The sequence below is a fragment of the Bombina bombina genome, chromosome 11 (genome assembly GCF_027579735.1).
Source record: "Bombina bombina isolate aBomBom1 chromosome 11, aBomBom1.pri, whole genome shotgun sequence".
Lineage (NCBI taxonomy): Eukaryota > Metazoa > Chordata > Amphibia > Anura > Bombinatoridae > Bombina > Bombina bombina.
In genome coordinates, this window is record NC_069509.1 from 32861412 (window position 1) to 32888867 (window position 27456).

The 27456-nt window shown below is 42.7% G+C and overlaps 1 protein-coding gene across 1 annotated transcript in view; it reads right to left on the reverse strand.

Annotated features, from left to right (window-relative positions):
• Positions 1 to 1477: 1477 nt before the first annotated feature.
• The window catches only part of TAOK2 (TAO kinase 2), a 174294-nt gene continuing 148315 nt past the window's right edge, over positions 1478 to 27456 (reverse strand). The window contains exons 18-20 of the mRNA XM_053694410.1: positions 3570 to 3782; positions 3078 to 3260; positions 1478 to 2949 (exon numbers count right to left, since the gene is read on the reverse strand). Coding sequence (XP_053550385.1) covers positions 2407 to 2949; positions 3078 to 3260; positions 3570 to 3782 — 939 coding nt within the window. The 3' untranslated portion in view covers positions 1478 to 2406. The remainder of the gene's footprint in view (positions 2950 to 3077; positions 3261 to 3569; positions 3783 to 27456) is intronic.

Below are 27456 nucleotides of genomic sequence, written 5' to 3' on the forward strand. Positions count from 1 at the left end.
TCAGACTGAGAATCATCCTTTGGCACACGTTCTTGACCTAAATATATGGTCTTTACAATGTAAGGCACTTTCAGTACAAGAGTTACACAATGTTAGAGGGGGTTGCACAAAAGCTTCTAAACACATAGAACAATGAGATTCCTCAATGTCAGACATGTTGAACAGACTAGTAATAACCACAAAAGTTGTTTAAACACTTATTTATTGCATAAAATAAACTTTAGAAAAAACGTGTACTGCGCCTTTAAGAAAAGAAAAAGTGCACAATTTTTCCAAAATGCTCAAATAACGTTAAATTATCTCTAAATTTAACTTAAGATCGTTGGTTTATCCAAAAATTACTGCACCCAGAACCAAGGGCAGAAATAAGCCTCTAAAGTACTTATATCAACAATTAGTCAAATTTTATAGACAAAAATACCCTCTGCACCTCGCCACAGCTCTGCTGTGGCGCCTACTTGCCCCCAGGGTACTTCGAAATAACTTTCCAACACTTCAGACCAGCTTGCACAGTCCAGGAGCCACCGGAGTTACTGCTTGCTGCTGCCTAGCCTGAAGGAAGTGAGCATCTGAGCGCGCAAAAATATGCCCCGCCCCTTATGGTCGATGCCGGAGTAGGCCCAAACACGACCGCATGGGGAAGCGGTTTCACACCTAAGTTATACAGCTAATGTCCGTCCTATAACCCCTCAAATGCACCAGTAAGCAAACATATGAATGCCAAAAATAAAAAGTAATACCCCTCTTGTATATTAGGATTACTGCTTACCCCATTCCCATACAGGGAAATAACAGCCAGCCAGGTCTGATATACCAAGTCTCCTCAAAGACTGCACATACCTTAATGCTGCTTGTAGCAAGAAACCGGTCTCCACACTGAAGATGTCTCATGGTTACCTTCAGAAGTCTTGTGGGAACCAGCGTGGATCTTAGTTACAACTGCTAAGATCATCAACCTCAGGGCAGAAATCTTCTTCCATATCCCCCTGAGGAAAATAGTACTCACCGGTACCATTTAAAATAAAAAACTTCTTGATTGAAGAAACTAAAACTAACACCTCACTTTACCATGTCTTCCTAGTATAACACAGGCAAAGAGAATGACTGGGGGTGGAGGGGAAGGGAGGGGCTATATATACAGCACTGCTGTGGTGCTCTTTGCCACTTCCTGTTAGCAGGAGGTTAATATCCCACAAGTAAGGATGAAATCCATGGACTCATCATATCTTTGTAAAAGAAAGGTAATTCTCAGGAGTAATGGCTTGTGGAATCAGATTCTCTATTTGAATCATGAAAAAAAAAGTGTAGGTTTCATGTCCCTTTAAGCTTTTCTGGTTCACAGGCACCCCCTTAAAGATCTGGTATCACTCCTGTTTACAACCCAAACAAAACTACTAGGTTATATTTTCATGCTATACCAAGATATGCTTGGTTCTGTGAACCCAAAATCATTTATACCAAATAACACAGAGACCAGTCCAGTTTAATTCTTTAATATCCAACAACATTTTGCATGTGCTGTAAAGTCTCTGAGGTTCCCACACCCTTTTGCGGGTCAGCAGGAAACTGAACACAGGGTCCTTTTTCTCCCGCATCCTTCTCGCTTTAAAAAAAAAAAAATATATATATATAATAATCATCATCATAATAATAATAATAATAATAAAGAGCTTGGCCCGCGGCCCTTGGACTTTCGAAGGATATTGAGTTTTTATTTTTAATACATTCCTTAATAGTTTGTATTTTTTTTTAAAAGTTTTCTCCTATTTATAAAAAGGGAAAATTATATAGAACATACACCCGGCCTCTCACACGTACAATACACACAGACTCACAACCGCCCATCAAAACCCAGTGACAACATTGGTAAAATGGTACATTGACCAAACAATCATAAAAGGAACTTTTAAAAAAAAAAAAAATTATATATGCACAATATATGCACATTTAACCCCTTCAAACATAAGAACAATATGGTGCAACTTCTTCTTTTGTTGAAGAGGATAAATCCTCTGGCAGATACTGGGAGAAAGAGGAAACATTTAAGAAGGGGGGAGTTATTTACAGGGGGAATTACCCAGCATTTGAAGAAAGTGTCAACGTTAGGATTATTGCCAGGGGTAAATGTAGACAGCTGAAAACTCAGCTTAAATGAAAATTCAGTGCTCCGATTTAAAATTAAAACTCCAGAATTTGAAGTGGAAGGAAGATGAGGAACGAGGCTGAGTATGGAAGGAAAATGAGAAATAAAAAAGGGATGTATCCCTAAGAAGATAATGAATATGTCAGTTGGCCAGATGCTGCATTATTTGGGAAAAGGGACATAAAATATTCCCACTGGCATCTAGGGAGTGCTGTATGTAATAGAGAGCATTTGCTGTGGCTAAACACAGGTATGCTCTAGGCTCAGGAATAGGACAAATGGGAACCATTGGAGAGTTGGGAGGTGACGCTGGTACTGCGACTCAGCCCAGCTTCTGAAGGGCCACCAGGGGCCCCTCTCCGCAAGGGCTGGGGGCTATTGCGAAGTAGCAGGAGGCCAGCTCGGCCACCTGAAGAGGAGGAGGAAGGGGAGGCCGAGGAAGAAGAGGAGGAGGAAGATGAGGGCATTACTGAAGACTGTGAAGAACTTGGGGGGTGCAAACCCCAAGATGAAGAAGGAGGAGCCAGAAGCGTAGGCTGACGCCAAATCTGAGGAGCTCCTGTGTTTTGCACACCATGACTCCAGTGTGAGCCACTGCGAGGAACAGGGCGGGATGGCCACCCGGGAGGAGGGGCAGGGTAGCCCTGATTGAAGGCCTCGGCAGGGATACCCGTCAGTGCCATGTTGCTGAATCCCAGCCTCATGCTTTCAGAGTCAAAGGCCTCAATCTCCCGAGCCTGGCGTTCCAAGAGACTGCGAATCCGCTCAGATCGCTCACTTTGCAGGGACAGCATCTCCTCTTCTATCTATGGAAACAAAGGACAAATTATTAGGTGTGATACAGACAAGGCAATACCCTGAGCATAAAGCAACACAGTCATAAACCACTGAGTTTTCATCCATAATAAATGGAAGTTAAGAAACCATAACACACCCTTTGTTCCAGCAATGCTCGGCGGATGGACACTCGCTGCTCTAGCTCTTTTATCTCACGCTCATGCTGAGCCTCAGTGTGGATCTTTATCTTGCTTTGATAGGCGTTGAGAAGTTCTAGCTCCTTCTGCAGCTGGATCCGGAGCTCCTGGTATTCTGACTCTTGAGTCTCATCGAGACGCAGCTGGAAACAAAAGGAGATAGCATCAGCATGCGCTTATGAAGAAGGTGGCAACATTTTGTTCCAAATGTTTAGTCTAGCCTCATTTATTAGAAAAAAAGAAAAATACAGAATTTCTATAATAGCTCAAGAATGAAGAACAAGTATAGTATCTACACCTCAGTCACAGATGTAGTTAAAGGAGAAAAAGAAAGAAATAACACTCAGGTCGGTGAGAGGGCGTTACGTCAGTGGGTCAGCTTTGCAATGAGAGGTGCAAGTCACTCAATGACCATGTGGGATGAGTTTTTGATATGATTCCAGACTATTTACCGCTTGTGTGGAGAGCATCTCGTTTATGCTGTGGTCATACTGTTCAGCAAGGATGGCCAGCTTGCGTGTCTGTTCATCTTTCAGCCTCTTTAGGATGCTTTTGTGCTCGCTCTTTGGCGTGGTCTCCAGGAGGTGGTTGCGTAGGGCCTTGTACTGACGAGTCTGGATTTTACATGTATCTTGGAACTGACGCTTTATCTGAAGCTCCTTTGACTGCATGAGAGAAAAAAAAAATGTTTGAAGGTGAATAGATCTACCAGGCAGCAAGAGAGAGAGGCAGGATGAGGCAGAGAGAGAAAAGGCACAGGGAATTATTGAGACTGTAGGAAGCAGGTACTAAAGAGTAAAAATTAAAGTGATAGAGGGAAATGGGAAGAAAAACACAATGGAAAGGAGAAGGAGCATAGAGCCAAGTTTAAATATTGACCATGACAATTCTATAACCATCTAATAAGAGAACGTATTTATCAGTAGTGATATTATTCATGTCCGATGCTCTTTGCAAATAGGCAAAATCCATAACAGGCAGAGATAATGTGAATGATATAATAAAATACGTAAGGAGGAAGATTAGAATTACTGTAGGTAATGTTCATCTTTCATGGTCAACAATGACAGCTAGAGCTCCAAATAAAACCTCACATCAGTGAGAAAACAAAAAAGATACTAAAAAAGATACTTCAAAAGAACTTAAACTTATAATATAAAAGGGCTACTAAATCAGATTCCTTTAAAAACCACCGGCAGATATGATAGGGGACGTCCTTGCAATTACCGGCTTCTTAGCCCAAATCCGCTGTAATTTACAAACCCTCAGCAGCTATCAGATATTGTATACATTTCAGCACAGACACACTTGTTTTATTATTCGGCACATGATGAGAGGCTTAAAGGGCCAGTAAACATAGAAAATAAGGTTATATAATTCTGTACATAGTGCAGAATTATATAGCATTATATTAGTGCTAGCTTTATGTAATCTAATCCCTGTGAACTTTTATTAAAAAAACATAATTTATGTAAGAACTTACCTGATAAATTCATTTCTTTCATATTAGCAAGAGTCCATGAGCTAGTGACGTATGGGATATACATTCCTACCAGGAGGGGCAAAGTTTCCCAAACCTCAAAATGCCTATAAATACACCCCGCACCACACCCACAAATCAGTTTAACGAATAGCCAAGAAGTGGGGTGATAAGAAAAAAGTTCGAAAGCATAAAAAATAAGGAATTGGAATAATTGTGCTTTATACAAAAAAAAAAAAAAATCATAACCACCACAAAAAGGGTGGGCCTCATGGACTCTTGCTAATATGAAAGAAATGAATTTATCAGGTAAGTTCTTACATAAATTATGTTTTCTTTCATGTAATTAGCAAGAGTCCATGAGCTAGTGACGTATGGGATAATGAATACCCAAGATGTGGATCTTCCACGCAAGAGTCACTAGAGAGGGAGGGATAAAATAAAGACAGCCAATTCCGCTGAAAAATAATCCACACCCAAAACAAAGTTTAAATCTTATAATGAAAAAAACTGAAATTATAAGCAGAAGAATCAAACTGAAACAGCTGCCTGAAGTACTTTTCTACCAAAAACTGCTTCAGAAGAAGAAAACACATCAAAATGGTAGAATTTAGTAAAAGTATGCAAAGAAGACCAAGTTGCTGCTTTGCAAATCTGATCAACCGAAGCTTCATTCTTAAATGCCCAGGAAGTAGAGACTGACCTAGTCGAATGAGCTGTAATCCTTTGAGGCGGAGATCTACCCGACTCAACATAAGCATGATGAATCAAAGACTTTAACCAAGATGCCAAGGAAATGGCAGAAGCCTTCTGACCTTTCCTAGAACCAGAAAAAAATAACAAATAGACTAGAAGTCTTTCTGAAATCTTTAGTAGCTTCAACATAATATTTCAAAGCTCTAACTACATCCAAAGGATGCAACGATCTTTCCTTAGAATTCTTAGGATTAGGACACAATGAAGGAACCACAATTTCTCTACTAATGTTGTTAGAATTCACAACCTTAGGAAAAAATTTAAATGAAGTTTGCAACACCGCCTTATCCTGATGAAAAATCAGAAAAGGAGACTCACAAGAAAGAGCAGATAATTCAGAAACTCTTCTGGCAGAAGAGATGGCCAAAAGAAACAAAACTTTCCAAGAAAGTAATTTAATATCCAGCGAATGCATAGGTTCAAAACGGAGGAGCTTGAAGAGCCCCCAGAACCAAATTCAAACTCCAAGGAGGAGAAATTGACTTAATAACAGGTTTTATACGAACCAAAGCCTGTACAAAACAATGAATATCAGGAAGACTAGCAATCTTTCTGTGAAAGAGAACAGAAAGAGCAGAGATTTGTCCCTTCAAGGAACTTGCAGACAAACCTTTATGCAAACCATCCTGAAGAAACTGTAAAATTCTAGGAATTCTAAAAGAATGCCAAGAAAAATGATGAGAAGAACACCAAGAAATGTAAGTCTTCCAGACTCGATAATATATCTTTCTAGATACAGATTTACGAGCCTGTAACATAGTATTAATTACGGAGTCAGAGAAACCTCTATGACTGAGAATCAAGCGTTCAATCTCCATACCTTCAAATTTAAGGATTTGAGATCCTGATGGAAAAAAGGACCTTGCGATAGGTCTGGTCTTAACGGAAGAGTCCACAGTTGGCAAGCAGCCATCCGGACAAGATCCGCATACCAAAACCTGTGAGGCCATGCTGGAGCCACCAGCAGAACAAACGAACGCTCCTTTAGAATCTTGGAAATCACTCTTGGAAGAAGAACTAGAGGCGGAAAGATATAGGCAGGATGATGCTTCCAAGGAAGTGACAATGCATCCACTGCTTCCGCCTGAGGATCCCTGGATCTGGACAGATACCTGGGAAGCTTCTTGTTTAGATGAGAAGCCATCAGATCTATTTCTGGAAGTCCCCACATTCACCTCTGGGTGAAGAGACCATTCGCCCGGATGTAACGTTTGGCGACTGAGATAATCCGCTTCCCAATTGTCTATACCTGGGATATGAACCGCAGAAATTAGACAGGAGCTGGATTCCGCCCATACCAGTATTCAAGATAATTCTTTCATAGCCAGAGGACTGAGTCCCTCCTTGATGATTGACATATGCCATAGTTGTGACATTGTCCGTCTGAAAACAAATGAACGACTCTCTCTTTAGAAGAGGCCACGACTGAAGAGCTCTGAAAATTGCACGGAGTTCCAAAATGTTGATTGGTAATCTCGCCTCCTGAGATTCCCAAACCCCTTGTGCTGTCAGAGACCCCCAAACAGCTCCCCAACCTGTCAGACTTGCATCTGTTGAGATCACAGTCCAGGTCGGAAGAACAAAAGAAGCCCCCTGAACTAAACGATGGTGGTCTGTCCACCACGTCAGAGTGTCGTACAATCGGTTTTAAAGATACTAATTGAGATATCTTTGTATAATCCCTGCACCACTGGTTCAGCATACAGAGCTGAAGAGGTCGCATGTGAAAACGAGCAAAGGGGATCGCGTCCGATGCAGCAGTCATAAGACCTAGAATTTCCATGCATAAGGCTACAGAAGGGAATGATTGAGACTGAAGGTTTCGACAAGCTGAAACCAAATTGGACCAATTTGGAGTCATGGACACTGAATCTATCTGGAAACCTAAAAAGGTTACCCTTGTCTGAGGAATCAACAAACTCTTTGGTAAATTGATCCTCCAACCATGTTCTTGAAGAAACGATACAAGTTGATTCGTATGAGATTCTGCTAAATGTGAAGACTGAGCAAGTACCAAGATATCGTCCAAATAAGGAAATACCACAATACCCTGTTCTCTGATTACAGATAGAAGGGCACCGAGAACCTTTGTAAAAATCCTTGGAGCTGTTGCTAGGCCAAACAGCAGAGCCACAAACTGGTAATGCTTGTCTAGGAAAGAATCTCAGAAACTGATAGTGATCTGGATGAATTGGAATATGCAGATATGCATCTTGAAAATCTATTGTGGACATATAATGCTCTTGCTGAACAAAAGGCAGAATAGTCCTTATAGTTACCATTTTGAATGTTGGTATCCTTACATAACGATTCAATATTTTTAAATCCAGAACTGGCCTGAAGGAATTCTCCTTCTTTGGTACAATGAAGAGATTTGAGTAAAACCCCAGCCCCTGTTCCAGAACTGGAACTGGCATAATTACTCCAGCCAACTCTAGATCTGAAACACATTTCAGAAATGCTTGAGCCTTCACTGGATTTATTGGGACACGGGAAAGAAAAAATCTTTTTGCAGGAGGCCTTATCTTGAAGCCTATTCTGTACCCTTGTGAAACAATGTTCTGGATCCAAAGATTGTGAATCGAATTGATCCAAATTTCTTTGAAAAATCGTAATCTGCCCCCTACCAGCTGGGCTGGAATGAGGGCCGCACCTTCATGTGGACTTGGGAGCTGGCTTTGGCTTTCTAAAAGGCTTGGATTTATTCCAGACTGGAGATGGTTTCCAAACTGATACCGCTCCTGTAGGGGAAGGATCAGGCTTTTGTTCCTTATTATGACGAAAGGAACGAAAACGATTAGCAGACCTAAATTTACCTTTAGATTTTTTATCCTGTGGTAAAAAAGTTCCTTTCCCCCCAGTAACAGTTGAAATAATAGAAACTGTGAACCAAACAATTTATTACCCTGGAAAGAAAGGGAAAGCAAAGTTGACTTAGAAGATATATCAGCATTCCAAGTTTTAAGCCATAAAGCTCTTCTAGCTAATATAGCTAAAGACATATATCTGACATCAACCCTAATGATATCAAAGATGGCATCACAAATAAAATTATTAGCATGTTGAAGAAGATTAACAATGCTATGAGTATTATGATCTGTTACTTGTTGTGCTAAAGCCTCCAACCAGAAAGTTGAAGCTGCAGCAACATCCGCCAAAGATATAGCAGGCCTAAGAAGATTACCTGAACATAAGTAAGCTTTTCTTAGAAAGGATTCAATTTTCCTATCTAAAGGATCCTTAAAGGAAGTACTATCTGCCGTAGGAATAGTAGTACGTTTAGCAAGAGTAGAGATAGCCCCATCAACCTTAGGGATTTTGTCCCAAAAATCTGTCAGATGGCACAGGATATAATTGCTTAAACCGTTTAGAAGGAGTAAATGAATTACCCAAATTATTCCATTCCCTAGAAATTACTTCAGAAATAGCATCAGGGACGGGAAAAACCTCTGGAATACCTACAGGAGGTTTAAAAACCGTATTCAAATGTTTAGATTTAGTATCAAGAGGACCAGATTCCTCTATTTCTAATGCAATTAAGACTTCTTTAAGCAAAGAACGAATAAATTCCATTTTAAATAAATATGAAGATTTATCAGTATCAACCTCTGAAACAGAATCCTCTGAACCAGAGGAATCATTATCAAAATCAGAATGATGATGTTCATTTAAAAATTCATCTGAAAAATGAGAAGTTTTAAAAGACCTTTTACGTTTACTAGAAGGAGGAATAACAGACATAGCCTTCTTAATAGATTTAGAAACAAAATCTCTTATGTTAACAGGAACACCCTGAATATTAGATGTTGATGGAACAGCAACAGGTAATGGAACATTACTAAAGGAAATATTATCTGCATTAACAAGTTTGTCATGACATTCATTACAATTAACAGCCGGAGGAACAGATACCACAAGTTTTACAACAAATACACTTAACTTCGGTAGATCCAGCATCAGGCAGAAATTTTCCAGAAGTATCTTCTGATTCAGGGTCAATCTGAGACATCTTGCAATATGTAATAGAAAAAACAACATATAAAGCAAAATTGATCAAATTCCTTAAAAAAACAGTTTCAGGAATGGGAAAAATGCCAATGAACAAGCTTCTAGCAACCAGAAGCAAATAAACAATGAGACTTAAATAATGTGGAGACAATAATGACGCCCATATTTTTTAGCGCCAAAAAAGACGCCCACATTATTTGGCGCATACATCCGGTAACGCCGACACTTTTGGCGCAAAAAGGTCAAAAAAATGACAAGTATGACGCCGGAAATGACAAAGAAAATATTTGCGCCAAAAAAGTCTGCACCAAGAATAACGCAATAAAATGAAGCATTTTCAGCCCCCGCGAGCCTAACAGCCCACAGAAGAAAAGTCAAATTTTAAAGTAAGAAAAAATGGATTATTCAAATGCATTATCCCAAATAATGAAACTGACTGTCTGAAATAAGGAATGTTGAACATCCTGAATCAAGGCAAATAAATGTTTAAACATATATATTTAGAACTTTATAAAAAAGTGCCCAACCATAGCTTAGAGTGTCACAAAAATAAGACTTACTTACCCCAGGACACTCATCTACATGTAGTAGAAAGCCAAACCAGTACTGAAACGAGAATCAGTAGAGGTAATGGTATATATAAGAGTATATCGTCGATCTGAAAAGGGAGGTAAGAGATGAATCTCTACGACCGATAACAGAGAACCTATGAAATAGACCCCGTAGAAGGAGATCATTGAATTCAAATAGGCAATACTCTCTTCACATCCCTCTGACATTCACTGCACACTGAGAGGAAAACCGGGCTCCAGCCTGCTGCGAAGCGCATATCAACGAAGAATCTAGCACAAACTTACTTCACTACCTCCATGGGAGGCAAAGTTTGTAAAACTGATTTGTGGGTGTGGTGAGGGGTGTATTTATAGGTATTTTGAGGTTTGGGAAACTTTGCCCCTCCTGGTAGGAATGTATATCCCATACGTCACTAGCTCATGGACTCTTGCTAATTACATGAAAGAAAATAGTGTTTTCCAGACCCGCTCTCTGTGCTCTACTGAGCGGGTCTGTTTTTTACACTGAGCGCATCTGGCCAGCTGTCTAGTCACAGCCCGGCCCGACCGCGCCATTACACTCAGTGCAGCTCGCTCCTGCTGTCAGACAGAGCATTGAAATATCCCTCACACTTCCCCTACCCTCTCAATAGTTCAAGACGAGAATAAAAAAAGAGATTAAAAGGGGTAAAGAGGTGCCATAAGACTGCTGCAACTACACTATTTCACAGTGGGTTCGTGGACTCTCACTGCCAAGAGAGAAAATAATTTATCATCAGGTAAGCATAAATTATATTTTCTTTCTATTGGCAATGACAGCGCACAATTCCTTCATAACCGTCTTTCTCCCAAAAGATGTCTCTGCTGAGGCAAAAACATCAAACATCAGTAACATTTCATCAAAGTACGTAACAAAGACTTCTAGATAAGCCATGCGAATGAAGCTTCTGAGACAGAAGGAAAGGTAACTGCTGTGGCTTTTTGACCCTTGCACTTACCAGAAAACAGAATAAACAAAGAAGATGATTGGATGAAGTTAGATCTTCAAAGTATTATCTTCATGCTACCAAGGAATTTAGTCAGATTACATAATAACCTCTCATTGAAAGAAGGAGCAATGGGACAAAAAGATGGAACAGCAATTTCTTGATTGATATTGTGGGTGGAATGAATCATAAAGGGACACTGAACCCAAATTTTTTCTTTCGTGATTCAGATAAAATTGCTGCTCTAAGCAACTTTCCAATTTACTCCTATTAATTTTTCTTCGTTCTCTTGCTATCTTTATTTGAAAAAGAAGGCATCTAAGCTAAGGAGCCAGACAATTTTTGGTTTAGTACCCTGGGCAGCACTTGTTTATTGGTGGGTGAATTTATCCACCAATCAGCAAGAACCCAGGTTGTTCACCAAAAATGTATCGGCACCTAAACGTACATTCTTGCTTTTCAAATAAAAGATACCAAGAGAATGAAGAAAATTTGATAATAGGCGTAAATTAGAAAGTTGCTTAAAATTGTATGCTCTATCTAAATCATGAACGAAAAAAAAACAGAATTTATGTTTACCTGATAAATTACTTTCTCCAACGGTGTGTCCGGTCCACGGCGTCATCCTTACTTGTGGGATATTCTCTTCCCCAACAGGAAATGGCAAAGAGCCCAGCAAAGCTGGTCACATGATCCCTCCTAGGCTCCGCCTACCCCAGTCATTCGACCGACGTTAAGGAGGAATATTTGCATAGGAGAAACCATATGATACCGTGGTGACTGTAGTTAAAGAAAATAAATTATCAGACCTGATTAAAAAACCAGGGCGGGCCGTGGACCGGACACACCGTTGGAGAAAGTAATTTACCAGGTAAACATAAATTCTGTTTTCTCCAACATAGGTGTGTCCGGTCCACGGCGTCATCCTTACTTGTGGGAACCAATACCAAAGCTTTAGGACACGGATGAAGGGAGGGAGCAAATCAGGTCACCTAAATGGAAGGCACCACGGCTTGCAAAACCTTTCTCCCAAAAATAGCCTCAGAAGAAGCAAAAGTATCAAACTTGTAAAATTTGGTAAAAGTGTGCAGTGAAGACCAAGTCGCTGCCCTACATATCTGATCAACAGAAGCCTCGTTCTTGAAGGCCCATGTGGAAGCCACAGCCCTAGTGGAATGAGCTGTGATTCTTTCGGGAGGCTGCCGTCCGGCAGTCTCGTAAGCCAATCTGATGATGCTTTTAATCCAAAAAGAGAGAGAGGTAGAAGTTGCTTTTTGACCTCTCCTTTTACCTGAATAAACAACAAACAAGGAAGATGTTTGTCTAAAATCCTTTGTAGCATCTAAATAGAATTTTAGAGCGCGAACAACATCCAAATTGTGCAACAAACGTTCCTTCTTTGAAACTGGTTTCGGACACAGAGAAGGTACGATAATCTCCTGGTTAATGTTTTTGTTAGAAACAACTTTTGGAAGAAAACCAGGTTTAGTACGTAAAACCACCTTATCTGCATGGAACACCAGATAAGGAGGAGAACACTGCAGAGCAGATAATTCCGAAACTCTTCTAGCAGAAGAGATTGCAACTAAAAACAAAACTTTCCAAGATAATAACTTAATATCAACGGAATGTAAGGGTTCAAACGGAACCCCCTGAAGAACTGAAAGAACTAAGTTGAGACTCCAAGGAGGAGTCAAAGGTTTGTAAACAGGCTTAATTCTAACCAGAGCCTGAACAAAGGCTTGAACATCTGGCACAGCTGCCAGCTTTTTGTGAAGTAACACAGACAAGGCAGAAATCTGTCCCTTCAGGGAACTTGCAGATAATCCTTTTTCCAATCCTTCTTGAAGGAAGGATAGAATCTTAGGAATCTTAACCTTGTCCCAAGGGAATCCTTTAGATTCACACCAACAGATATATTTTTTCCAAATCTTGTGGTAAATCTTTCTAGTTACAGGCTTTCTGGCCTGAATAAGAGTATCGATAACAGAATCTGAGAACCCTCGCTTCGATAAGATCAAGCGTTCAATCTCCAAGCAGTCAGCTGGAGTGAAACCAGATTCGGATGTTCGAACGGACCCTGAACAAGAAGGTCTCGTCTCAAAGGTAGCTTCCAAGGTGGAGCCGATGACATATTCACCAGATCTGCATACCAAGTCCTGCGTGGCCACGCAGGAGCTATCAAGATCACCGACGCCCTCTCCTGGTTGATCCTGGCTACCAGCCTGGGGATGAGAGGAAACGGCGGGAACACATAAGCTAGTTTGAAGGTCCAAGGTGCTACTAGTGCATCCACTAGAGCCGCCTTGGGATCCCTGGATCTGGACCCGTAGCAAGGAACTTTGAAGTTCTGACGAGAGGCCATCAGATCCATGTCTGGAATGCCCCACAGCTGAGTGACTTGGGCAAAGATTTCCGGATGGAGTTCCCACTCCCCCGGATGCAAAGTCTGACGACTCAGAAAATCCGCTTCCCAATTTTCCACTCCTGGGATGTGGATAGCAGACAGGTGGCAGGAGTGAGACTCCGCCCATAGAATGATTTTGGTCACTTCTTCCATCGCTAAGGAACTCCTCGTTCCCCCCTGATGGTTGATGTACGCAACAGTTGTCATGTTGTCTGATTGAAACCGTATGAACTTGGCCCTCGCTAGCTGAGGCCAAGCCTTGAGAGCATTGAATATCGCTCTCAGTTCCAGAATATTTATAGGTAGAAGAGATTCTTCCCGAGACCAAAGACCCTGAGCTTTCAGGGATCCCCAGACCGCGCCCCAGCCCATCAGACTGGCGTCGGTCGTGACAATGACCCACTCTGGTCTGCGGAATGTCATCCCTTGTGACAGGTTGTCCAGGGACAGCCACCAACGGAGTGAGTCTCTGGTCCTCTGATTTACTTGTATCTTCGGAGACAAGTCTGTATAGTCCCCATTCCACTGACTGAGCATGCACAGTTGTAATGGTCTTAGATGAATGCGCGCAAAAGGAACTATGTCCATTGCCGCTACCATCAAACCGATCACTTCCATGCACTGCGCTATGGAAGGAAAAGGAACGGAATGAAGTATCCGACAAGAGTCTAGAAGTTTTGTTTTTCTGGCCTCTGTCAGAAAAATCCTCATTTCTAAGGAGTCTATTATTGTTCCCAAGAAGGGAACCCTTGTTGACGGAGATAGAGAACTCTTTTCCACGTTCACTTTCCATCCGTGAGATCTGAGAAAGGCCAGGACAATGTCCGTGTGAGCCTTTGCTTGAGGAAGGGACGACGCTTGAATCAGAATGTCGTCCAAGTAAGGTACTACAGCAATGCCCCTTGGTCTTAGCACAGCTAGAAGGGACCCTAGTACCTTTGTGAAAATCCTTGGAGCAGTGGCTAATCCGAAAGGAAGCGCCACGAACTGGTAATGCTTGTCCAGGAATGCGAACCTTAGGAACCGATGATGTTCCTTGTGGATAGGAATATGTAGATACGCATCCTTTAAATCCACTGTGGTCATGAATTGACCTTCCTGGATGGAAGGAAGAATAGTTCGAATGGTTTCCATCTTGAACGATGGAACCTTGAGAAACTTGTTTAAGATCTTGAGATCTAAGATTGGTCTGAACGTTCCCTCTTTTTTGGGAACTATGAACAGATTGGAGTAGAACCCCATCCCTTGTTCTCTTAATGGAACAGGATGAATCACTCCCATTTTTAACAGGTCTTCTACACAATGTAAGAATGCCTGTCTTTTTATGTGGTCTGAAGACAACTGAGACCTGTGGAACCTCCCCCTTGGGGGAAGCCCCTTGAATTCCAGAAGATAACCTTGGGAGACTATTTCTAGCGCCCAAGGATCCAGAACATCTCTTGCCCAAGCCTGAGCGAAGAGAGAGAGTCTGCCCCCCACCAGATCCGGTCCCGGATCGGGGGCCAACATTTCATGCTGTCTTGGTAGCAGTGGCAGGTTTCTTGGCCTGCTTTCCCTTGTTCCAGCCTTGCATTGGTCTCCAAGCTGGCTTGGCTTGAGAAGTATTACCCTCTTGCTTAGAGGACGTAGCACTTTGGGCTGGTCCGTTTCTACGAAAGGGACGAAAAACATAATTTATGCTTACCTGATAAATTCCTTTCTTCTGTTGTGTGATCAGTCCACGGGTCATCATTACTTCTGGGATATAACTCCTCCCCAACAGGAAATGCAAGAGGATTCACCCAGCAGAGCTGCATATAGCTCCTCCCCTCTACGTCACTCCCAGTCATTCGACCAAGAATCAACGAGAAAGGAGAAACCAAGGGTGAAGTGGTGACTGGAGTATAATTTAAAAGATATTTACCTGCCTTAAAAAAACAGGGCGGGCCGTGGACTGATCACACAACAGAAGAAAGGAATTTATCAGGTAAGCATAAATTATGTTTTCTTCTGTTATGTGTGATCAGTCCACGGGTCATCATTACTTCTGGGATACCAATACCAAAGCAAAAGTACACGGATGACGGGAGGGATAGGCAGGCTCATTATACAGAAGGAACCACTGCCTGAAGAACCTTTCTCCCAAAAATAGCCTCCGAAGAAGCAAAAGTGTCAAATTTGTAAAATTTGGAAAAAGTATGAAGCGAAGACCAAGTTGCAGCCTTGCAAATCTGTTCAACAGAGGCCTCATTCTTAAAGGCCCAAGTGGAAGCCACAGCTCTAGTAGAATGGGCTGTAATTCTTTCAGGAGGCTGCTGTCCAGCAGTCTCATAGGCTAAACGAATTATGCTACGAAGCCAGAAGGAGAGAGAGGTAGCCGAAGCCTTATGACCTCTCCTCTGACCAGAGTACACGACAAACAGGGAAGACGTTTGTCGAAAATCCTTAGTTGCCTGCAAGTAGAACTTGAGGGCACGAACTACATCCAGATTGTGTAGAAGACGTTCCTTCTTTGAAGAAGGATTTGGGCATAAAGAAGGAACAACAATCTCTTGATTGATGTTCCTGTTAGTGACTACCTTAGGTAAGAACCCAGGTTTAGTACGCAGAACTACCTTATCTGAATGAAAAATCAAATAAGGAGAATCACAATGTAAAGCTGATAACTCAGAGACTCTCCGAGCCGAAGAAATAGCCATTAAAAATAACACTTTCCAAGATAACAACTTTATATCAATGGAATGAAGGGGTTCAAACGGAACTCCTTGTAGAACGTTAAGAACAAGGTTTAAACTCCATGGCGGAGCAACAGTTTTAAACACAGGCTTGATTCTAGCTAAAGCCTGACAAAAGGCCTGGACGTCTGGATTTTCTGACAGACGCCTGTGCAACAAGATGGACAGAGCTGAGATCTGTCCCTTTAATGAACTAGCCGATAAACCCTTTTCTAAACCTTCTTGTAGAAAGGACAATATCCTAGGAATCCTAACCTTACTCCAGGAGTAACCTTTGGATTCGCACCAGTATAGGTATTTACGCCATATCTTATGGTAAATTCTTCTGGTAACAGGCTTCCTAGCCTGTATCAGGGTATCAATAACCGACTCCGAAAAACCACGTTTTGATAAAATCAAGCGTTCAATTTCCAAGCAGTCAGCTTCAGAGAAGTTAGATTTTGATGTTTGAATGGACCCTGTATCAGAAGGTCCTGTCTTAGAGGTAGAGACCAAGGCGGACAGGATGACATGTCCACTAGATCTGCATACCAAGTCCTGCGTGGCCATGCAGGCGCTATTAGAATCACTGATGCTCTCTCCTGTTTGATTTTGGCAATCAATCGAGGAAGCAGTGGGAAGGGTGGAAACACATAAGCCATCCCGAAGTTCCAAGGTGCTGTCAAAGCATCTATCAGAACCGCTCCCGGATCCCTGGATCTGGACCCGTAGCGAGGAAGTTTGGCGTTCTGGCGAGACGCCATGAGATCTATCTCTGGTTTGCCCCAACGTCAAAGTATTTGGGCAAAGACCTCCGGATGAAGTTCCCACTCCCCCGGATGAAAAGTCTGGCGAATCAAGAAATCCGCCTCCCAGTTCTCCACTCCCGGGATGTGGATTGCTGACAGGTGGCAAGAGTGAGACTCTGCTCAGCGAATTATCTTTGATACTTCCATCATTGCTAGGGAGCTTCTTGTCCCTCCTTGATGGTTGATGTAAGCTACAGTCGTGATGTTGTCCGACTGAAACCTGATGAACCCCCGAGTTTTTAACTGGGGCCAAGCCAGAAGGGCATTGAGAACTGCTCTCAATTCCAGAATGTTTATTGGCAGGAGACTTTCCTCCTGATTCCATTGTCCCTGAGCCTTCAGAGAATTCCAGACAGCGCCCCAGCCTAGTAGGCTGGCGTCTGTTGTTACAATTGTCCAGTCCGGCCTGCTGAATGGCATCCCCCTGGACAGATGTGGCCGAGAAAGCCACCATAGAAGAGAGTTTCTGGTCTCTTGATCCAGATTCAGAGTAGGGGACAAGTCTGAGTAATCCCCATTCCACTGACTCAGCATGCACAATTGCAGCGGTCTGAGATGTAGACGTGCAAAGGGTACTATGTCCATTGCTGCTACCATTAAGCCGATCACCTCCATGCATTGAGCTACTGACGGGAGTTGAATGGAATGAAGGACACGGCATGCATTTAGAAGCTTTGTTAATCTGTCTTCTGTCAGATAAATCTTCATTTCTACAGAATCTATAAAAGTCCCCAAGAATGGAACTCTTGTGAGAGGAAAGAGAGAACTCTTCTTTTCGTTCACTTTCCATCCATGCGACCTTAGAAATGCCAGAACTAACTCTGTATGAGACTTGGCAGTTTGAAAGCTTGAAGCTTGTATCAGAATGTCGTCTAGGTACGGAGCTACCGAAATTCCTCGCGGTCTTAGTACCGCCAGAAGGGCACCCAGAACCTTTGTGAAGATTCTTGGAGCCGTAGCCAATCCGAATGGAAGAGCTACAAACTGGTAATGCCTGTCTAAGAAGGCAAACCTTAGATACCGGTAATGATCTTTGTGAATCGGTATGTGAAGGTAAGCATCCTTTAAATCCACTGTGGTCATGTACTGACCCTTTTGGATCATGGGTAAGATTGTCCGAATAGTTTCCATTTTGAACGATGGAACTCTTAGGAATTTGTTTAGGATCTTTAAATCCAAGATTGGCCTGAAAGTTCCCTCTTTTTTGGGAACCACAAACAGGTTTGAGTAAAACCCTTGTCCTTGTTCCGACCGCGGAACCGGATGGATCACTCCCATTAATAACAGATCTTGTACACAGCGTAGAAACGCTTCTTTCTTTATTTGGTTTGTTGACAACCTTGACAGATGAAATCTCCCTCTTGGGGGAGAGAATTTGAAGTCTAAAAGGTATCCCTGAGATATGATCTCTAGCGCCCAGGGATCCTGAACATCTCTTGCCCAAGCCTGGGCGAAGAGAGAGAGTCTGCCCCCCACTAGATCCGGTCCTGGATCGGGGGCCCTCGATTCATGCTGTCTTAGGGGCAGCAGCAGGTTTCCTGGCCTGCTTGCCCTTGTTCCAGGACTGGTTAGGTTTCCAGCCTTGTCTGTAACGAGCAACAGCTCCTTCCTGTTTTGGTGCAGTGGAAGTTGGTGCTGCTCCTGCTTTGAAATTCCGAAAGGGACGAAAATTAGACTGTCTAGCCTTAGCTTTGGCTTTGTCTTGAGGCAGGGCGTGGCCCTTACCTCCTGTAATGTCAGCGATAATTTCTTTCAAACCGGGCCCAAATAAAGTTTGCCCCTTGAAAGGTATATTAAGTAATTTGGACTTAGAAGTTACATCAGCTGACCAGGATTTTAGCCACAGCGCCCTACGTGCCTGAATGGCGAATCCTGAGTTCTTAGCCGTAAGTTTGGTTAAATGTACTACGGCCTCCGAAATGAATGAATTAGCTAGTTTAAGGACTCTAAGCCTGTCCGTAATGTCGTCCAGCGTAGCTGAACTAAGGTTCTCTTCCAGAGACTCAATCCAAAATGCTGCCGCAGCCGTAATCGGCGCGATGCATGCAAGGGGTTGCAATATAAAACCTTGTTGAACAAACATTTTCTTAAGGTAACCCTCTAATTTTTTATCCATCGGATCTGAAAAAGCACAGCTATCCTCCACCGGGATAGTGGTACGCTTAGCTAAAGTAGAAACTGCTCCCTCCACCTTAGGGACCGTTTGCCATAAGTCCCGTGTGGTGGCGTCTATTGGAAACATCTTTCTAAATATTGGAGGGGGTGAGAACGGCACACCGGGTCTATCCCACTCCTTAGTAACAATTTCAGTTAGTCTCTTAGGTATAGGAAAAACGTCAGTACTCGCCGGTACCGCAAAGTATTTATCCAACCTACACAATTTCTCTGGTATTGCAACAGTGTTACAATCATTGAGAGCCGCTAAAACCTCTCCTAGTAATACACGGAGGTTCTCCAATTTAAATTTAAAATTTGAAATATCTGAATCCAATCTGTTTGGATCATAACCGTCACCCACAGAATGAAGCTCTCCGTCCTCATGCTCTGCAAGCTGTGACGCAGTATCAGACATGGCTCTAGTATTATCAGCGCACTCTGTTCTCACCCCAGAGTGATCACGCTTGCCTCTTAGTTCTGGTAATTTAGCCAAAACTTCAGTCATAACAGTAGCCATATCTTGTAATGTTATCTGTAATGGCCGCCCAGATGTACTAGGCGCCACAATATCACGCACCTCCCGGGCGGGAGATGCAGGTACTGACACGTGAGGCGAGTTAGTCGGCATAACTCTCCCCTCGCTGTTTGGTGAAATTTGTTCAATTTGTACAGATTGGCTTTTATTTAAAGTAGCATCAATACAGTTAGTACATAAATTTCTATTGGGCTCCACCTTGGCATTGGAACAAATGACACAGGTATCTTCCTCTGAATCAGACATGTTTAACACACTAGCAAATAAACTTGCAACTTGGTTACAATCTTATTTAACAAAAACGTACTGTGCCTCAAAGAAGCACTAAACGATTAAATGACAGTTGAAATAATGAACTGAAAAACAGTTATAGCATCAATCCTTGAAAACAACACAACTTTTAGCAAAGGTTTCCCATTAGTAAAGTAACAATAATTAAATTTGAAACGTAAAAATTACAGAGCAACGTTTTTAATCACAGTCAATATATAAGTCTCACAGCTCTGCTGAGAGAATCTACCTCCCTCCAAAGAAGTTTGAAGACCCCTGAGTTCTGTTAGAGATGAACCGGATCATGCAGGAAATACAAGAGTAACTTGACTGGAAATTTTTGATGCGTAGCAAAGAGCGCCAAAAACGGCCCCTCCCCCTCACACACAGCAGTGAGAGAGAAACGAAACTGTCACAATTAAAACAAGCAACTGCCAAGTGGAAAAATAATGCCCAAACATTTATTCACTCAGTACCTCAGAAAATGCAAACGATTCTACATTCCAGCAAAAACGTTTAACATAATAAATACTTATTAAAAGGTTAATGTACTTTTTACAGAGTAATTCCAGTGAAGTACCATCCCCAGAATACTGAAGTGTAGAGTATACATACATGTCATTATAACGGTATGGCAGGATTTTCTCATCAATTCCATTCAGAAAATAAAAACTGCTACATACCTCAATGCAGATTCATCTGCCCGCTGTCCCCTGATCTGAAGCTTTTACCTCCCTCAGATGGCCGAGAAACAGCAATATGATCTTAACTACTCCGGTTAAAATCATAGTAAAAACTCTGGTAGATTCTTCTTCAAACTCTGCCAGAGAGGCAATAACACGCTCCGGTGCTATTGTAAAATAACAAACTTTTGATTGAAGTTATAAAAACTAAGTATAATCACCATAGTCCTCTCACACATCCTATCTAGTCGTTGGGTGCAAGAGAATGACTGGGAGTGACGTAGAGGGGAGGAGCTATATGCAGCTCTGCTGGGTGAATCCTCTTGCATTTCCTGTTGGGGAGGAGTTATATCCCAGAAGTAATGATGACCCGTGGACTGATCACACATAACAGAAGAAATTAGGTTTATTTTTTGCCTTGAAAGGCCGATCCTGAGGAAGGGCGTGGCCCTTACCCCCAGTGATATCAGAGATAATCTCTTTCAAGTCAGGGCCAAACAGCGTTTTCCCCTTGAAAGGAATGTTAAGTAGCTTGTTCTTGGAAGACGCATCAGCTGACCAAGATTTCAACCAAAGCGCTCTGCGCGCCACAATAGCAAACCCTGAATTCTTAGCCGCTAACCTAGCCAATTGCAAAGTGGCGTCTAGGGTGAAAGAATTAGCCAATTTGAGAGCATTGATTCTATCCATAATCTCCTCATAAGGAGGAGAATCACTATCGACCGCCTTTATTAGCTCATCGAACCAGAAACATGCGGCTGTAGCTACAGGGACAATGCATGAAATTGGTTGTAGAAGGTAACCCTGCTGAACAAACATCTTTTTAAGTAAACCTTCTAATTTTTTATCCATAGGATCTTTGAAAGCACAACTATCCTCTATGGGTATAGTGGTGCGTTTGTTTAAAGTGGAAACCGCTCCCTCGACCTTGGGGACTGTCTGCCATAAGTCCTTTCTGGGGTCGACCATAGGAAACAATTTTTTAAATATGGGGGGAGGGACGAAAGGAATACCGGGCCTTTCCCATTCTTTATTAACAATGTCCGCCACCCGCTTGGGTATAGGAAAAGCTTCTGGGAGCCCCGGGACCTCTAGGAACTTGTCCATTTTACATAGTTTCTCTGGGATGACCAACTTGTCACAATCATCCAGAGTGGATAATACCTCCTTGAGCAGAATGCGGAGATGTTCCAACTTAAATTTAAACGTAATCACATCAGGTTCAGCTTGTTGAGAAATGTTCCCTGAATCAGTAATTTCTCCCTCAGACAAAACCTCCCTGGCCCCATCAGACTGGGTTAGGGGCCCTTCAGAACCATTATTATCAGCGTCGTCATGCTCTTCAGTATCTAAAACAGAGCAGTCGCGCTTACGCTGATAAGTGTTCATTTTGGCTAAAATGTTTTTGACAGAATTATCCATTACAGCCGTTAATTGTTGCATAGTAAGGAGTATTGGCGCGCTAGATGTACTAGGGGCCTCCTGAGTGGGCAAGACTCGTGTAGACGAAGGAGGGAATGATGCAGTACCATGCTTACTCCCCTCACTTGAGGAATCATCTTGGGCATCATTGTCATTGTCACATAAATCACATTTATTTAAATGAATAGGAATTCTGGCTTCCCCACATTCAGAACACAGTCTATCTGGTAGTTCAGACATGTTAAACAGGCATAAACTTGATAACAAAGTACAAAAAACGTTTTAAAATAAAACCGTTACTGTCACTTTAAATTTTAAACTGAACACACTTTATTACTGCAATTGCGAAAAAACATGAAGGAATTGTTCAAAATTCACCAAATTTTCACCACAGTGTCTTAAAGCCTTAAAAGTATTGCACACCAAATTTGGAAGCTTTAACCCTTAAAATAACGGAACCGGAGCCGTTTTTAACTTTAACCCCTTTACAGTCCCTGGTATCTGCGTTGCTGAGACCCAACCAAGCCCAAAGGGGAATACGATACCAAATGACGCCTTCAGAAAGTCTTTTCTAAGTATCAGAGCTCCTCTCACATGCGACTGCATGTCATGCCTCTCAAAAACAAGTGCGCAACACCGGCGCGAAAATGAGGCTCTGCCTATGATTTGGGAAAGCCCCTAAAGAATAAGGTGTCTAAAACAGTGCCTGCCGATATTATTATATCAAAATACCCAGATAAAATGATTCCTCAAGGCTAAATATGTGTTAATAATGAATCGATTTAGCCCAGAAAAAGTCTACAGTCTTAATAAGCCCTTGTGAAGCCCTTATTTACGATCTTAATAAACATGGCTTACCGGATCCCATAGGGAAAATGACAGCTTCCAGCATTACACCGTCTTGTTAGAATGTGCCATACCTCAAGCAGCAAGAGACTGCTCACTGTTCCCCCAACTGAAGTTAATTGCTCTCAACAGTCCTGTGTGGAACAGCCATGGATTTTAGTGACGGTTGCTAAAATCATTTTCCTCATACAAACAGAAATCTTCATCTCTTTTCTGTTTCTGAGTAAATAGTACATACCAGCACTATTTTAAAATAACAAACTCTTGATTGAATAATAAAAACTACAGTTAAACACTAAAAAACATAATTTATGCTTACCTGATAAATTCCTTTCTTCTGTTGTGTGATCAGTCCACGGGTCATCATTACTTCTGGGATATAACTCCTCCCCAACAGGAAATGCAAGAGGATTCACCCAGCAGAGCTGCATATAGCTCCTCCCCTCTACGTCAGTCCCAGTCATTCGACCAAGAATCAACGAGAAAGGAGTAACCAAGGGTGAAGTGGTGACTGGAGTATAATTTAAAAGATATTTACCTGCCTTAAAACAGGGCGGGCCGTGGACTGATCACACAACAGAAGAAAGGAATTTATCAGGTAAGCATAAATTATGTTTTCTTCTGTTATGTGTGATCAGTCCACGGGTCATCATTACTTCTGGGATACCAATACCAAAGCAAAAGTACACGGATGACGGGAGGGATAGGCAGGCTCATTATACAGAAGGAACCACTGCCTGAAGAACCTTTCTCCCAAAAATAGCCTCCGAAGAAGCAAAAGTGTCAAATTTGTAAAATTTGGAAAAAGTATGAAGCGAAGACCAAGTTGCAGCCTTGCAAATCTGTTCAACAGAGGCCTCATTCTTAAAGGCCCAAGTGGAAGCCACAGCTCTAGTGGAATGAGCTGTAATTCTTTCAGGAGGCTGCTGTCCAGCAGTCTCATAGGCTAAACGTATTATGCTACGAAGCCAAAAAGAGAGAGAGGTAGCAGAAGCTTTTTGACCTCTCCTCTGTCCAGAATAAACGACAAACAGGGAAGAAGTTTGGCGAAAATCTTTAGTTGCCTGCAAGTAGAACTTGAGGGCACGAACTACATCCAGATTGTGTAGAAGACGTTCCTTCTTTGAAGAAGGATTTGGGCACAAGGATGGAACAACAATCTCTTGATTGATGTTCCTGTTAGTGACTACCTTAGGTAAGAACCCAGGTTTAGTACGCAGAACTACCTTGTCTGAGTGAAAAATCAGATAAGGAGAATCACAATGTAAGGCTGATAACTCAGAGACTCTTCGAGCCGAGGAAATAGCCATTAAAAACAGAACTTTCCAAGATAACAATTTTATATCAATGGAATGAAGGGGTTCAAACGGAACACCCTGTAAAACGTTAAGAACTAAATTTAAACTCCATGGCGGAGCAACAGCTTTAAACACAGGCTTGATCCTAGCTAAAGCCTGACAAAAAGCCTGGACGTCTGGATTTTCTGACAGACGCCTGTGTAACAAGATGGACAGAGCTGAAATCTGTCCCTTTAATGAACTAGCTGATAAACCCTTTTCTAAACCTTCTTGTAGAAAAGACAATATCCTAGCGATCCTAACCTTACTCCAGGAGTAACCTTTGGATTCGCACCAGTATAGGTATTTACGCCATATTTTATGGTAAATCCTTCTGGTAACAGGCTTCCTAGCCTGTATCAGGGTATCAATAACCGACTCAGAAAAACCACGTTTTGATAAAATCAAGCGTTCAATTTCCAAGCAGTCAGCTTCAGAGAAGTTAGATTTTGATGTTTGAACGGACCCTGTATCAGAAGGTCCTGTCTTAGAGGTAGAGACCAAGGCGGACAGGATGACATGTCCACTAGATCTGCATACCAAGTCCTGCGTGGCCATGCAGGCGCTATTAGAATCACTGATGCTCTCTCCTGTTTGATTTTGGCAATCAATCGAGGAAGCAGCGGGAAGGGTGGAAACACATAGGCCATCCCGAAGTTCCAAGGTGCTGTCAAAGCATCTATCAGAACCGCTCCCGGATCCCTGGATCTGGACCCGTAGCGAGGAAGTTTGGCGTTCTGGCGAGACGCCATGAGATCTATCTCTGGTTTGCCCCAACTTCGAAGTATTTGGGCAAAGACCTCCGGATGAAGTTCCCACTCCCCCGGATGAAAAGTCTGGCGACTCAAGAAATCCGCCTCCCAGTTCTCCACTCCCGGGATGTGGATTGCTGACAGGTGGCAAGAGTGAGACTCTGCCCAGCGAATTATCTTTGATACTTCCATCATTGCTAGGGAGCTTCTTGTCCCTCCTTGATGGTTGATGTAAGCTACAGTCGTGATGTTGTCCGACTGAAACCTGATGAACCCCCGAGTTGTTAATTGGGGCCAAGCCAGAAGGGCATTGAGAACTGCTCTCAATTCCAGAATGTTTATTGGAAGGAGACTCTCCTCCTGATTCCATAGTCCCTGAGCCTTCAGAGAATTCCAGACAGCGCCCCAACCTAGTAGGCTGGCGTCTGTTGTTACAATTGTCCAGTCTGGCCTGCTGAATGGCATCCCCCTGGACAGGTGTGGCCGATAAAGCCACCATAGAAGAGAATTTCTGGTCTCTTGATTCAGATTCAGAGTAGGGGACAAATCTGAGTAATCCCCATTCCACTGACTTAGCATGCACAATTGCAGCGGTCTGAGGTGTAGGCGTGCAAAAGGTACTATGTCCATTGCCGCTACCATTAAGCCGATCACCTCCATGCATTGAGCTACTGACGGGTGTTGAATGGAATGAAGGACACGGCATGCATCTTGAAGCTTTGTTAACCTGTCTTCTGTCAGGTAAATCTTCATTTCTACAGAATCTATAAGAGTCCCCAAGAATGGAACTCTTGTGAGAGGAAAAAGAGAACTCTTCTTTTCGTTCACTTTCCATCCATGCGACCTTAGAAATGCCAGAACTAGCTCTGTATGAGACTTGGCAGTTTGAAAGCTTGAAGCTTGTATTAGAATGTCGTCTAGGTACGGAGCTACCGAAATCCCTCGCGGTCTTAGTACCGCCAGAAGGGCACCCAGAACCTTTGTGAAGATTCTTGGAGCCGTAGCCAATCCGAATGGAAGAGCTACAAACTGGTAGTGCCTGTCTAAGAAGGCAAACCTTAGATACCGGTGATGATCTTTGTGGATCGGTATGTGAAGGTAAGCATCCTTTAAATCCACTGTGGTCATGTACTGACCCTTTTGGATCATGGGTAAGATTGTCCGAATAGTTTCCATTTTGAACGATGGAACTCTTAGGAATTTGTTTAGAATCTTTAAATCTAAGATTGGCCTGAAAGTTCCCTCTTTTTTGGGAACCACAAACAGGTTTGAGTAGAACCCTTGTCCTTGTTCCGACCGCGGAACCGGATGGATCACTCCCATTAATAACAGATCTTGTACACAGCGTAGAAACGCTTCTTTCTTTATCTGGTTTGTTGACAACCTTGACAGATGAAATCTCCCTCTTGGGGGAGATAATTTGAAGTCTAGAAGGTATCCCTGAGATATGATCTCTAGTGCCCAGGGATCCTGAACATCTCTTGCCCAGGCCTGGGCGAAGAGAGAAAGTCTGCCCCCCACTAGATCCGGTCCCGGATCGGGGGCTTTCGGTTCATGCTGTCTTTGGGGCAGCAGCAGGTTTCCTGGCCTGCTTGCTCTTGTTCCAGGACTGGTTAGGCTTCCAGCCTTGCCTGTAACGAGCAACAGCTCCTTCCTGTTTTGGTGCAGTGGAGGTTGATGCTGCTCCTGTTTTGAAATTCCGAAAGGGACGAAAATTAGACTGTCTAGCCTTAGCTTTGGCTTTGTCTTGAGGTAGGGCGTGGCCCTTACCTCCTGTAATGTCAGCGATAATTTCTTTCAAACCGGGCCCAAATAAAGACTGCCCCTTGAAAGGTATATTAAGTAATTTGGACTTAGAAGTAACATCAGCTGACCAGGATTTTAGCCACAGCGCCCTACGTGCCTGTATGGCGAATCCTGAGTTCTTAGCCGTAAGTTTGGTTAAATGTACTACGGCCTCCGAAATGAATGAATTAGCTAGTTTAAGGACTCTAAGCCTGTCCGTAATGTCGTCTAGCGTAGATGAACTAAGGTTCTCTTCCAGAGACTCAATCCAAAATGCTGCCGCAGCCGTAATCGGCGCGATACATGCAAGGGGTTGCAATATAAAACCTTGTTGAACAAACATTTTCTTAAGGTAACCCTCTAATTTTTTATCCATTGGATCTGAAAAAGCACAGCTATCCTCCACCGGGATAGTGGTACGCTTAGCTAAAGTAGAAACTGCTCCCTCCACCTTAGGGACCGTTTGCCATAAGTCCCGAGTGGTGGCGTCTATTGGAAACATCTTTCTAAATATTGGAGGGGGTGAGAACGGCACACCGGGTCTATCCCACTCCTTAGTAACAATTTCAGTTAGTCTCTTAGGTATAGGAAAAACGTCAGTACTCGCCGGTACCGCAAAGTATTTATCCAACCTACACAGTTTCTCTGGTATTGCAACGGTGTTACAATCATTGAGAGCTGCTAAGACCTCCCCTAGTAATACACGGAGGTTCTCCAATTTAAATTTAAAATTTGAAATATCTGAATCCAATCTGTTTGGATCAGAACCGTCACCCACAGAATGAAGCTCTCCGTCCTCATGCTCTGCAAGCTGTGACGCAGTATCAGACATGGCCCTAGTATTGTCAGCGCACTCTGTTCT